At 45.9% G+C, this 13593-nt stretch overlaps 1 protein-coding gene across 4 annotated transcripts in view; it reads left to right on the top strand.

Moving 5' to 3' along the window:
* ARHGEF6 (Rac/Cdc42 guanine nucleotide exchange factor 6) overlaps positions 1–13593 on the top strand; it is a 60336-nt gene that overhangs the window by 23068 nt on the left and 23675 nt on the right. For all 4 annotated transcript variants that reach the window (XM_084639820.1, XM_084639821.1, XM_084639822.1 and 1 more), the window contains 5 exons: positions 4838–4908; positions 6148–6242; positions 8794–8889; positions 10293–10415; positions 12548–12686. In XM_084639820.1, coding sequence (XP_084495946.1) covers positions 4838–4908; positions 6148–6242; positions 8794–8889; positions 10293–10415; positions 12548–12686 — 524 coding nt within the window. The remainder of the gene's footprint in view (positions 1–4837; positions 4909–6147; positions 6243–8793; positions 8890–10292; positions 10416–12547; positions 12687–13593) is intronic.

Here is a 13593-nt window from a genome sequence, read left to right on the forward strand (position 1 = left end):
ATTAGTATTTACTTTATTAAAAACATTAAAAAGGGCTCTATCCATATCCAAATTAGATCCCGGCGGTCTATAGCACACCCCAAGCACTATCCCAGGGGAGGCTCTAATAGTTTTCTTCCCCAATTTAATTGTTGCCCAGACAGACTCAGTCATATCCATTTCATCGCTTCTTATTTCTTTACATTCTATCTCATCATTGATATACAGTGCTACTCCACCACCTTTACCTTTATTTCGGTCTTCCCTAAACAGCACATACCCTTCAATACCTGTAGCCCAGTCATGACTACTATTCCACCAGGTCTCTGTTATACCTATAATATCTGGTTTCACTTCCTGCACCAGTAACTCTAGTTCCTCCATTTTGTTACCTAGGCTCCTTGCATTAGTGTACAAACATCTTAATTTTTGCTGTTTGGCCTCACTCACATTCTGTACCCTATTAGGCACGGTTATTTTACTACCAGTATAACCTATTAGACTTGTATCTACACTGCCCTTCCTCCTACCTACAGCTGTATCCACTCTTACTTCATTAATTCCATTTAAATAGAGCTCCCCATGTTAGATCTGTTATCCTTTCGGAGCCCCTTTGTGATGATGAATGTTGTATCTTTGAAAACAAAGTTTTACCTTTTAATTATTATTGTTTATTACAGCAGGGTCTAGAAGCCCTAACCAAGATCAGTATATTATTGTGCTAGGGAGGCTCTGGACATAGGTATAGTTAGAGACAGTCCCTGCCCTGAAGAGCTTACAATGTAAATAGACAGAGTGTGTGTGGGGGGCGAAACTGAGGCACTGAGCAAGGAAGTGACTTGCCCAAAGTCACCCAGTAGGTCAATGGCAGAGCTGGAAATAGGGCTCCTTCTTCCCATTCCAGTGCCTGGTTCACTAGCCCACACTGCCTCAGTGCATCTATGAGTTTATTTCATTCCTGGTGCTAGTGGTGATACATAGAACACATCACTTAGATACAAGCGAAGTTACAAGCAGCAATATAAACCTGGCCATGAGATCAGTGCTTCCACCATTTCCCTTTGTGTAAGGAAAACATAACAGCTGCACCAGGACTTAACAGTGAAGTTGCAGGGTCCGATTCCACTGCAAGCTCCTCCACCCCCTGCGGCAGCGAGTCTCAGGGTTTGGGTCAACTGAGTCGGGCTTGTACAATGGGGCTAACACTAGAAGGGTAAATGTTTCTGCCTGGGCTCTGAGACCCACCCTCCTGGCTGGGTCTCAGAGCCAGGCTCCAGCTGAGCGGGAACGTCCACACTGCTGGTTTTAGCTGGGGAGTGTGAGCCCAAGTCAGCTGACCAAGACTCTGAGACTTGCTGCTGCAGGTTTTTCAAAGAATGCGTCTATCAGGGAAAACTGGGCAGGGGGAGGGCCCAGGGGCACGACGACAGAAATGTCAGTCACATGAAGCAGAAAAATGAAGGTTTCATAAAGTAAGAGAAAGGGGCCTCCCTGGAGCTAATCTCAGATCTCCCAGTGAGCCCAAGAGGAGCATGACAGCCTTTTGATCTGTGAATCTGTTAGCCTCCAGTCCTCTCGCTAGCACCCAGCTCGAGTAGGGATTCACTGGGCAAAGGATGCAGGGCAAAAGCAGCATTAATAAGTAGCCTGTTTGCCAGCTCTAGCCCCCGCCCCACCCCCTATCTGGGGGTGGAGATGGACTAGACCATGGGTCGGCAACCTGCGGCACGCGTGCCAAAGGCGGCATGTGAGCTGATTTTGAGTGGCACTCTGATGCCAGCCAGGGTCCCGGCCACCGGTCCCGCTCAGCCCGCTGTCAGCCTGGATGGACAGAACCCTGGGCCAGCAGCGGGCTGGGCGGGGCCAGCGGCCGGGACCCCGGCTGGCAGGGGCCAGTGGATGGAACCCGAGACTGGCAGCGGGCTAAGCGGCTCAGCGCGCTGCCGGTCTGGGGTTCCGTCTGTTGCCCGCGCTGCTGGTCTGGGGTTCTGTCCACCGGCCCCACTCATCCACTGGCAGCCGGGGGTTCCGTCCATCCAGGCCAGCAGTGGGATGAGCGGGGCTAGCAGCCGGGACCCCAGACCGGCAGCGCGGGCGGCAGACAGAACCCCAGACTGGCAGCACGCTGAGCTGCTCAGCCCGCTGTCGGTCTCTGGTTCCGTCTACCGGCCCCTGCCAGTCGGGGTCCCGGTCGCTGGTCCCACTCAGCCTGCTGCCAACCCGGGGTTCTGTCCATCCAGGCCGGCAGCGGGTTGAGCGGGGTTTCAGACCACTGCTGGTCTGGGATTCCATCTGTTGCCCGCGCTACCGGTCTGGGGTTCTGGCCGCTGGCCCCTGGGGTTCCGTCAGGGAGCCCTGCAAATGTAAAATTTATTACTGGCATGCAAAACCTTAAATTAATGAAGACTTGGCACACCACTTCTCAAAGGTTGCCAACCCCTGGACTAGAGAATCCACATAGCTGCTGAACCTGTAACCTCACCCTGCCTCCTGACACCCCCCATTCCCAGCACCCTGGTTCATGTGGTTATGCCAGGAGCCCTTCCAGAGCTAGGCATGCAGAAGAGATTGGCTGTGTTTTGTCAAGGGCCTCCAGGCATATGGAGGAGTGGGCAGGTTTGGGCTGTCAAGCAGGAAGCAGTTACCTGTTTGCCAGGTAACTGCAGACTGGCTGGTGACGTTTGAGTAGAGGTAGGGGTGGTTTCAGGGAGCTGCCTTCCCGCCTCGTGCGCTGAGTTTTGGAATCTGGTTTCAGCAGATTTTTAAATAGTGGAGAAAGTTTTCAAAGATGCGATCTTAAAGTTAGGCCCTTACATCCATATTTAGGCACCTGCCTGATCCAACTCTTATTAAGCTGGAGTCTTCCCATCGACTTCAGTGGAGCTGAACCAGGCCCTTTGTGGCCAGAATTTCAGAGGGGAGCACCGGCTGTTGCCATGGATTTTTTCCTATTTTGGGGATAGATGGACCTTGTGCTGGCCCTCTGCACAGGCTTGACAATGGCCGAGTGTTGACAGGCCCAGGGATGCTGGAACAATTTGTATAGTGGAGGTGCTGAGAGCCAATGAACCAAACTGTAAACCCTGGATATGATGGAAACCACTTCAACCCAGGGGGTGCAGTAGCACCCCCAGCACCCTTAGTTCCAGCACCTATGGGCAGGCCCTGTGCCCGCTGCTTTGCTAACGTTTTGCAGGGCTGACCCTGCACAGACACACTAGTGTCATTCAGGGACTGCTCATTGTGCCAGGCTTCATGGTGGGTTTGCAGTTTGCACAGAAGGGGACAGCCTGAGTTCTTTACCTGTGACGTCTGCCAGGACTCTGGTATCCCAAGGGAAAAAGCCAGTACATACACACGCACCCCCATCCCCGAGAACCCTCAGGGCCTAAAGCAAGTTAAAGTTCAGAAAGGGCCTGAACCAAAGCCCCCTAGGTCAAGTTAATAGAGGCTGTAGATAAATTTGTTGCAGGTTTATAATTAAAGTCTCTAAATAACATGAAGCAGATGTTAGAACACCGACATTAACTCTCATTGATTCAGTTACCATTGCAGCTTGATTGCATCTGCATAGTGTCGCTCTGCCTTTTTTTGGTGCTGCAGTCGCATGATGCTATTTGCACTTGCACTGTATCCTCAGTGTATTTTTTGGGCCATAATATCTACTGGTGTGGAGTAAAGCATCATCGAGTGTTTTAAGTGATGCACAGGGACCCTCTGTGGAAGAGACAGGAAATGCTGCAAGGGCAATAAATAGACTGCAGCTTGTTGTATTTTCTGAAATATGCTCAGTTTATCAACTTCAGCTTTTCCCCCATTGTCTGTGTGACCGAGAGTGTGCTTTGGAGGTTGCAAGAAGAGCACACACAGGACAAAATACCACTGTCTATTCTGCCTGGCAACTCTCAAGCTCTTCCTACATGTTCAGAGTTCCCACTAACACCAAAGGAATGCAGGAATGAGCCCGTGGGCAGCCCATGTATGGGCTGATTACCTGTACAGGTGGAGGAGCAGGGCATACCATCAAACCCGTTCTTCTAGACAGAGGAAACAACGCCCAAAATGGAAACGCCTCCTGGTAATTACCATGAATTCAGTCATAATGTGATTTCTTAGGCCCTTAAAGTTAAGAGCAGCTTAAGGCAGAGGTATTGTTCTCTTCCTTGTGAACCCACAGCGATTTGTCACTGTGTTGTTGGCATGGTTAGCTTTTCCTTGGGAAAAGAGCAGTGCAACAATTATTGGGGGGGGAACAGACCAAATAGATAAAAGGGACTACTGTAAGTCATCTTAGCAAATGGATGTATGAGAAAGATGTACCATAGGTTGAACTTTGAGCCTTTCAGCTTTGGTTTGTTCCTTATTCACTCAAAACTCCCTTAATTTCAGTGAGGATTTTGCCCTTCAAAGGACTGCAGGGTTGGACCTCAACTTGCAACTTATTATTAAGGTGTGTTTCAATAAATCATGAATTAGAGATGGGCCCACAGCAAAGCCCAGAAACCCAGAAGTCCCCAGAGTTAGGAGTGTATGAAGTCTGAATTCTACAGATTGGCTGAAGCAAAACCCCTGCTGCAAACCCCCCCCCCCAGCTGTTGCATGGTTGCCAGTTATTTCAGAAAAACTGGTAAATATCATAGAATGGCTGTACTGCAGTTCTGTCCAGACTTACACAGCTGTCAGTTTCAGGCATGCATTCACTTTGCTTCAGGTTTCATTAAAAAACCCCTGCAATTGGGCATCTCTTTTTTCTGTGACTTTTTGCAGTCTGCTGGACAAGATACAGATGTGGATTTTTCTGATGGCAATTCTGCTTTATAATTTACAGGGTTTTTTGTTGTTGTTTTTTTTTGTTCAGATAAACCACTCTCTCCCAAAGCATTAAAAGGACATGAAAGCCCTCAACTTACAAAGAATTATTATACCGTGGTAAGTTTTAAAGCACCGATTTTATATTTTAATAAGCAGAGTATTATATTTATCCTCTGGACCAGATCCTCAGCTGATATAAATTGTCGCAGCTTCACTGAAGTCCTTGGAGCTAATTTAATTTCTGCCAGTTGAGTATCTGGCAGTTTGTGTTTAAATTTAACTATTGAGACTGCTCTGGTTCAAGATATCTACTTGGCTATCGAGATGATAAACTACACATATAAGATGCTACAGTATTTGAGAGAGAGAGAGACTCAAAATAGAGAGCCCAGATAGAAGAGTGAAGATGGTAGTCTAATAAATTGCGAGATTGGTATTTTAAAAAAAAAAATTGCTTTTGTTCCATTTTATTATTTCTGATGTAAATAATGTACCTTCATATAAGTCAGAAGGTTTGTGATGGAACAAGGCAAAATAAACTGAGAGGTAAAATGAGCATTGCCCCATGGCATAAGAGAGAGTTAAAATGTCTGCATTTGGACATACAGACTGGTGGCGGAGGGTAAATGCATTTGTCAGTTAAATATATTTTGTAGAAACCAGCTGAAATAGCACATGCCCAGGTGCTTAAACCTGGACTAGGAACAGCCTCATCTGTCTCTAGAGCTTGATCTACAGTAAGAAAGCTGCTGTTCGCAGACAAAGGGTGACTGCAGTGGGTCTTGCTGCACCAGTGAGAAAAGAGATTAACTGCTGAGGTAGGCAGGCGAGGCATGAACCAACTTCACTGCTCTTTCATCAAGTGAAACAATGGGAAACTGGGTTTCATCCTGTCTACTCTTGCAGTTAAACTGTTTCGATCTAGCACTAGTCCAGTTGCATGTGATTTGTGTGTAGTTACTGTGCCTGCATGCAAGCCCAATCAATACTGGCATACCCAAATAGCCACTTATGCATGCAAATTGCCTTTTGTGGGGGCAAATACCTAATCTGCATGTGCATTTGTATTATGTTCCAATAGCAAAAAAGAGAAGTCGAGAAGGAGCAGCTTCTAAGGCTTATTCTTACTGCTTTCCTGGGAAACTCTGCACCTCATGAGATCAAATCTGTAATCTGAAACCTCGTGCCTGTTTTTTACAGTTTCTGTCTTGCATTAGCATGTTCTTCAGGCATTAATAAGTCAGAGCTGGATTTAAAATATGTTTCCAGGTTGCTCTGTTGTTGGAAGCTGATGTTGTAGTAATGCACCTAGTCATTAGTGCTGAGATCTGCTCTTTGTTCTGTCTCTCACTCTAGGTACTGCAAAGTATTCTGGAAACAGAACGTGACTATGCTAAGGAACTACAGTCACTTCTGGGAATTTACTTGAGACCCCTCCAATCCTATGACAAGTAAGACCCAAGTCAGTCTGTAATAACAGAACACTTCAAAGCCTTTTCACTTTCGAATGTTTAGGGACCATTTCTGCTCTTTAAAGGCACTCATGCAAAACCTCAGAATGTCTCTGTGATCAGGAAAATAAAGCTTGTGATAGCTTCTGGCGCTTCCTTTTCCTGTATTTTTGCATAGACATCTGATGGTGTGATGGGTTATTAAATATGCAATTTTGATCGACATGATCACTACAGGCTCATACATGGAATTGTTCTTTCATGTGTATTCCCCTCCAGTGTGCCTTATTTTGCCTGCTCATCTTCAAATGGGACCTCCCAGTCATTCCTTCAGGGGACATTATTTAGATGGGGCGATGATCTAGGAATTGCTTTAACGATGGTTAGTCTGGCTCTTGTTTGTTCTGAACTTGCTAACTAGTAAGCATTGCCCTCTGTACATTGATCTGCTTGAAGTGTTTTCTTGTTCTCTACACATCATCCTGCAGTTACTGATAGCCAAAGTGATGTATGGACAACTGAGGGTCATAGATTCATAGATACTAAGGTCAGAAGGGACCATTATGATCATCTAGTCTGACCTCCTGCACAACGCAGGCCACAGAATCTCACCCACCCACTCCTGCGAAAAACCTCACCTATGTCTGAGCTATTGAAGTCCTCAAATCGTGGTTTAAAGACTTCAAGGAGCAGAGAATCCTCCAGCAAGTGACCCGTGGCCCATGCTACAGAGGAAGGCGAAAAACCTCCAGGGCCTCTTCCAATCTGCCCTGGAGGAAAATTTCTTCCCAACCCCAAATATGGCGATCAGCTAAACCCTGAACATATGGGCAAGATTCACCAGCCAGATACTACAGAAAATTCTTTCCTGGGTAACTCAGATCCCACCCCATCTAACATCCCATCACTGGCCATTAGGCCTATTTACCATGAATATTTAAAGATCAGTTAATTACCAAAATCATGTTATCCCATCATACCATCTCCTCCATAAACTTATTGAGTTTAATCTTAAAGCCAGATAGATCTTTTGCCTCCACTGCTTCCCTTGGAAGGCTATTCCAAAACTTCACTCCTCTGATGGTTAGAAACCTTCGTCTAATTTCAAGTCTAAACTTCCTGGTGGCCAGTTTATATCCATTTGTTCTTGTGTCCACATTGGTACTGAGCTTAATTAATTCCTCTCCCTCTCGAGTATTTATCCCTTTGATAAATTGTCATTGTCAGGGTCTAGGTGCAGAAATAAGATGTAGTCCAAAATGTTTTCCATCACTATCATGAGAAAAGCTGGTGTGAATTTCAGATTCCATCTATATCCAGTCACAAACGTAGGATTTTATCAAACCTTTGTCTTTCATTTGTCCAAACAATGGCATGTAGATATCTCTCTGTTGCCTACACATCAATTGGCTCAATGTGCATAAGTTATTCCCATTTCAGTAACCTGTCTCTGATGCTTACTGTATTGGCTTTATAGTTATCTGTCCTAGGGAGTAGCATAAATAGGCACAACATGCATGCTTAGATAATTCCATCTCATAGAGTCAGCCACCCCCTCTTTAGAAGTTGTGTAATTGTAAACGTGGAGTAGCAGTTTCTCTGGATTCTGGTGCAGCATACTGTGAGGAGAACATAGAACTCCAAGGGTTTATAAGCGCAGAGGTTAAACACAGAGACTTTTTCCAGTTTGGAGAGATCTGAGGGTAGAATCTCAAGCCCTTCATATTTTCTATGGGAACAAAGTTTCTGTTTTTTAAGTCACATGGTGTCCAGATTTCCTCAAACCTTTCGAAATATTTGTGTGGATAAATTCAGCAATGGAAAAGTCTCAAGACCCCAGCCTTTCTTCCCCACAGGATGCATGTTGGCCTTCTTAGTCACAGTTCTTATCATGGGATCCAGAGGCACAACACTAGGTGATGTGACTTTCTCGTCTTGCTGTAACAATCTTATCTAGAAGTCTGATTGATCACAGAACTGTAGAAAGCACAAAGGGAAGTAAGGCTGAAATGACCGAAGGTGCTGAGATGATGATGGGAAGACTAGTAGGAAGTGCAGGGAGCACAGAGATGGTCATTGTAATTTGTATGCAATAGGTCCTAAATGCCAGGTGCTGTACAAAGTCCATCCCTGGAAGAGGTTACAATCTAAAGCTCCGATCTTGTAACATGAGTCAGGGTTGGCCTGCCTATGAATACTATTCTGCCCATACCTCTGTGTCTACATCTTCCTTCTCCGCCCCCAGAAGAAATCCTGTCTATATCAATGAGGACAATTAAACAATGTGAGACGATTACATGATTAAAATACAATTCAGTTAATCCTTGAGAGCGAACATCTTCTATAAGGTATTATTTGTGTATCATGAATTTTGGTTTTGTATTTCATTACATTAATTCGTGTTTCTGTTGAAACAAATACTTTAAATCTCCCATATTTTGAACAAGTTATTTGGAGATGTTCTCAGATGTCTTTTTTTTAAATAAGAGATTTGTTTTGAACCATTCCGAAGTACCTATCAAGTACTATTTCAGTATTTTAATTCTTTCAGGCTAAGTGTGGTGGATATTGCATCTTTACTGGGAAATGTTGAGGAAATATGTTCATTTCAGCAAACACTGAATCAAGCCTTGGAAGAATGTGCAAAGTAAGCATCTGTCATTGCAATTAAGGGTGATGAGTTACTAACCTGTGGTTAAAAATAATACAAAGGCCTATTTATTAACTTTGCTCCTAGCTATTGTCTGCACATTTGTTTTAATATAGAAGAAAACAGGAGGAGCTAGAGAAGGCTGTCATCAGTGTTAGAGGGTAAGAGAAGCAATAAAAATAGTGGGTACGTGTACCTCTGCGGTGTCTTCTGAACTGCCCTGCTTAGAAACAGAAAGTTAAGACTGGCATTTGCCTTTAGGAGACCGATGCCCAGTCCCATTGGAAGTCAGAGGGAACTGAGTGTCTAACTCTCATAAGCCTTTTTGAACAGCATCAATGTAAATCTTTTCCTTTCATCGCAAGTGAATGTACCATCCCCAGCTGTCAATATGACCAGGGCAGAGCTTGGACTAGAACTGGGAGAAATGGATAGTTCTGTCTCATCCCTCTTACTGAAAAGAGAAAAAGAAAGCTGACTAACAGGATAGCGGTGTGGGGAAGCTGGGCAAAATAGCAGAATAATTTCAGACTCTGGGCTTCCTTTCTGTCTCTCATCTCCTATTCAAGCACTGCACAGAGCTTCTGAGGGAAGGAACCATGCAGGACAGAGGCTCCTTTACCCCGAAGCAACAGGCCAGAGATGTCCGAGAGAACACTCCCACTTTATTAAGCAGCCACAGCAGAGACCTGAGAGGCACTTCCAAGTGTGTCCTCATCTATGGAGGGTTTGACCACCTAAAGTTAAACCGCCCCAGCTAGAATTCTGAGTTAGAGCTGTCACTGAAAGGCTCGAAGTGTGTTCTTAGGGTGAGCTAAACACTCTACACCAGTGGCTCTCAACCTTTCCAGATGACTGTACCTCTTTCAGGAGTCTGATTTGTCTTGCGTACCCCCAAGTTTCACCTCACTTAAAAAACTACTTGTTTACAAAATCAGACATAAAAATACAAAAGTGTCACAGCACACTGTTACTGAAAAATTGCCGACTTTCTCATTTTTATCATATAATTATAAAATAAACCAATTGGATTATAAATATTGTACTTACATTTCAGTGTATAGTATATAGAGCAGTATAAACAAGTCATTGTCTGTATGAAATTTTAGTTTGTACTGACTTTGCTAGTGCTTTTTATGTAGCCTGTTGTAAAACTAGGGGAAATATCTAGATGAGTTGAGATACCCCCTGGAAGACCTCTGCACACTCCTAGGGGTACGTGTACCCCTGGTTGGGAACCACTGCTCTACATAGCTGAATTTCTACCACAGCTAGCACTGGCAGCTGGTTATGAAATACAGTGTGTCCATTTCACTGATGCTTTGTCATGTCTGAGGATCTGGCTCATTAACTTTTGTTTCAAGGACATGCTCTGAAGATGTTGCTGCTTATATTTGCAGGCTTCCTGAGAACCAGCAGAGAGTGGGAGGCTGTTTTATGAACCTGATGCCACAGTTCCGATCCCTGTACCTCACGTATTGTGCTAACCACCCTTCCGCTGTTAACGTGCTAACCCAACACAGGTCAGGAATGGCTCGTGTCGAAAAAGCAAACCATCCGTTTTTTAATAATGGCAAGTCCAGCCAGGGCCTTTGCCTGGGATCTTGACAACAGGATCCCAAGGCAACATGATTGCACGGAGTCTTTCCAAAGACCCTGTGTGTGTGTGCAGAGGAACCTGCCACCGTGCAGATCAACCTGTGCTCACCTGCTTCCCTGCAAGAACGCACAAGCATCCCACATAACTCTGACATGCTGACATCAGGGGTCTGATCATGTGAGGTTCAAACACCTTCAACTTGCATTCACTTACTTGTGGGTGCTCCACACTTCTCAGGATCAGGCCCCAAATACGGCATGAAGAGGCTTGAAACAGAGGTTTGCTCAAGCAAACCACAAAGAGGCCATGCAGTTCTGTACGTTATTGCACTAATCATGGCAACATTCTCATTCACGGTGTGACTCCTGGACAGACATCTGCATGTGCCTTAGCTGTAAACTCAGAGCTAAGAGAGTCCTCTGAGCGGACAGGCTATTGCTCCGTTCCCTCCAGTGCTTGCTTAGCTCTCCTGCACACATCTGTGAAAGCAGTGACCTCATCCCAGGGTCTGAGTTCTTGTATTTTTAAAATGGAGGCCTTTACAATGTTTCTCTTGTAACACATCTGATTGTAATTTACCCTAATTACAGTCCTGACTATAGTCAGTGACTCCTTCATTCAGTTCATTAGCCAGAGAATGTTTAAAATGCGCATTTAACTGATCTGTTTTGGTGAATATGCTGATGCACACAAAATGTGCTCTCCAAAGTGTTATGAGCCAAAGCTGAGCATGTTTTGCATGTTTAGTAGGTTCCAAGGCCAAAACAGACCATTGTGATCATCCAGTCTGATCTTCTGTAAAACACAGATCACAGAACTTCCTCAAAACAATTCCTAGAGCAGAGCTTTTAGAAAATCATCTAATCATGCTTTTAAAATGGCCAGTGATGGAGAATCCACTACGACCCTTCGAACAACTTCCAATGGTTAATTACCCTCACTGGGTAAAATTTACACTTTATTTTCAGTCTGAATTCTAGCTTCAGCTTCCAGGCATTGGATTGTGTTAGACCTTGGATTGTGTCCACTAGATTGCGTTAGCCCTTTCGCTGCTTGATTGAAGAGGCCATTTTTAAGTATTTGTTTCCCACGGAGGTACTTATAGACTGTAATTAAGTCACTCCTCAACCTCTCTTTGTTCAGCTAAATAGACAGAGCTCTTTGAGTCTGTCACTGTAAGGTGTGCTTTCTAATCCTTTAATAATTCTTTGACTCTTCTCTGAACCCTCTCCAATTTAGCAACATTGTTCTTGAATTGTGGACACAGTCTTCCAGCAGTGGTCACTGGTACCTTAGTGATCTCTATCAAGTGTGTTCTCTAGAAAGGAAACCCTGCTTACTATTCCCAGGGGGTTGTTCAAGCACCCAGCAGCAAGTGGATCCAGGGTACCCATACCTCACACCACAGGAGAGAGGCCTAGTGGTGATAGGCAGAGCCCTGACAGTACTTGGCATGCCTACGCTACAGCAGCCAGTAACAATGGTCCCTACTTGCCATCTAACATGAGCAATTGTCATTACAAATGTGTTCTCCATACATTGGGCCTGTGTTGTGTCTGGGTCCTGACACAGGTATGTGGGGGTGGAGGAAGGGTGCTAGGAGCCATCTCTCACTGGGGACGCCATGCAAGGGTCAGTTGCAGTGGGAGGGAGCACAGGTACTGCTCCTTCCTAGTGTTCCTGGGGTTCAAGTCACCCTAGGAGAACTTGGTTTCCTACCCCTGGTGAGCTGGCCAGTGCACTAGTGTGGGGAGGTGGCTGCACCTACCCATGGTGGTTGCACAGAATGCACATGCCTGCTGAGCACCAGGGTTTTCCATGTCCTCCCCTACCCCCCTGAGCTCTCCTTGGGGACCAGTGGCCTTGATCTGCCAAAACCCCAGCCTGGCCCTCTCTGGCCCACTGTGTTTGCATCAGCTGGCAAATGTGGAAGAAGCTGGATTTCTTTTGCAATGGAGTGTAGCTCAGAACTGGGCCACCATTATTTGGACAGTGAAGGCGTTAATAAAACATGGCCCTTAGAGGCTGGTGAACTTTCCTTATCTCTGTTTATAGTGATGAACTGGAGAAGTTTATGGAGAACCAGGGCGCGTCCAACCCAGGGATTTTGATCTTAACAACAAGCCTCAGCAAACCCTTCATGAGACTGGATAAGTACGTCACCCTTCTCCAAGAACTGGAGCGGCACATGGAGGTAAATGAAACATAGCATCTGCCAGGCAGATCATGCGGGGGGTTTTGTGCTGCCAAAAAAACTGCATTGAGAATTGCTTGTACCAGGGGTCCTTCTCTCTAGATATTGAGGGGGGGCCCACTACTGTAGTAACTGAGCACTCCACATGCTTCAATATATTTCTCCTCACACGCTTCTGCGAGGTAGGACAGTGCCATTATCCCTGTTCTTCTGGCACAGAGGAATTAGAGGCTGGCCCAAAGTCACACAGGAAATTTGTGGCCGAACAAGGAACTAAACTTGGGTCTTCCAAGTTGGAGACTAGCATCCTAACCGCTGGGCCATTCTTACTCTCAGGCCTTATAGCTGAGTCTAATCATGATGCTTAATCAGGTTCAAAGTGCTCTACTCTAACATGGGTCAGCTGAGCAGTGAGGGCAGGGCGCAACCGGGTTGCAGCCACTGTGCTGTAGCCTATATAGAGACTTAGTGCATCAGCTCCCCCTCCTCAAAGCTACAAACTCTCAGCCCCCCATCACCCACCACCTTTCCTGTGGAGCATCGTGACCCTGAGCCCTGCCCTCTGGACACTGCAGCAGCAGCAGGAGGGAGGTATGGGAGAGCAGGGGGCTCTTGGACGCTGTGGCAGTGAGGGCTATGAAAGTACCAGGTGCATAGGCTAATGAGATAGGAGGTGAAGAGGGGAGGGCAGCAGATTGGCCAGCAGTCTCATTTTGAGCAGGACAGATTTTGGCCTCTGTCCTGGGTCCCCATGTTGTGTCCTTGAGTGGCTGAACCAAAATCGCTGTTTTGTTTGCAATTCTTGCCTGCGGCCATGAGAGGCCACTGCTCCCAGTGTAGCAACCAAAGGCTGCTTTGCTGTTGCTCCGGGCTTCTCTCGGCACAAGTGCGCTCATACCAGTGAGGC

This window comes from Lepidochelys olivacea, assembly GCF_965140295.1.
Source record: "Lepidochelys olivacea isolate rLepOli2 genome assembly, chromosome: 9".
NCBI lineage: Eukaryota > Metazoa > Chordata > Testudines > Cheloniidae > Lepidochelys > Lepidochelys olivacea.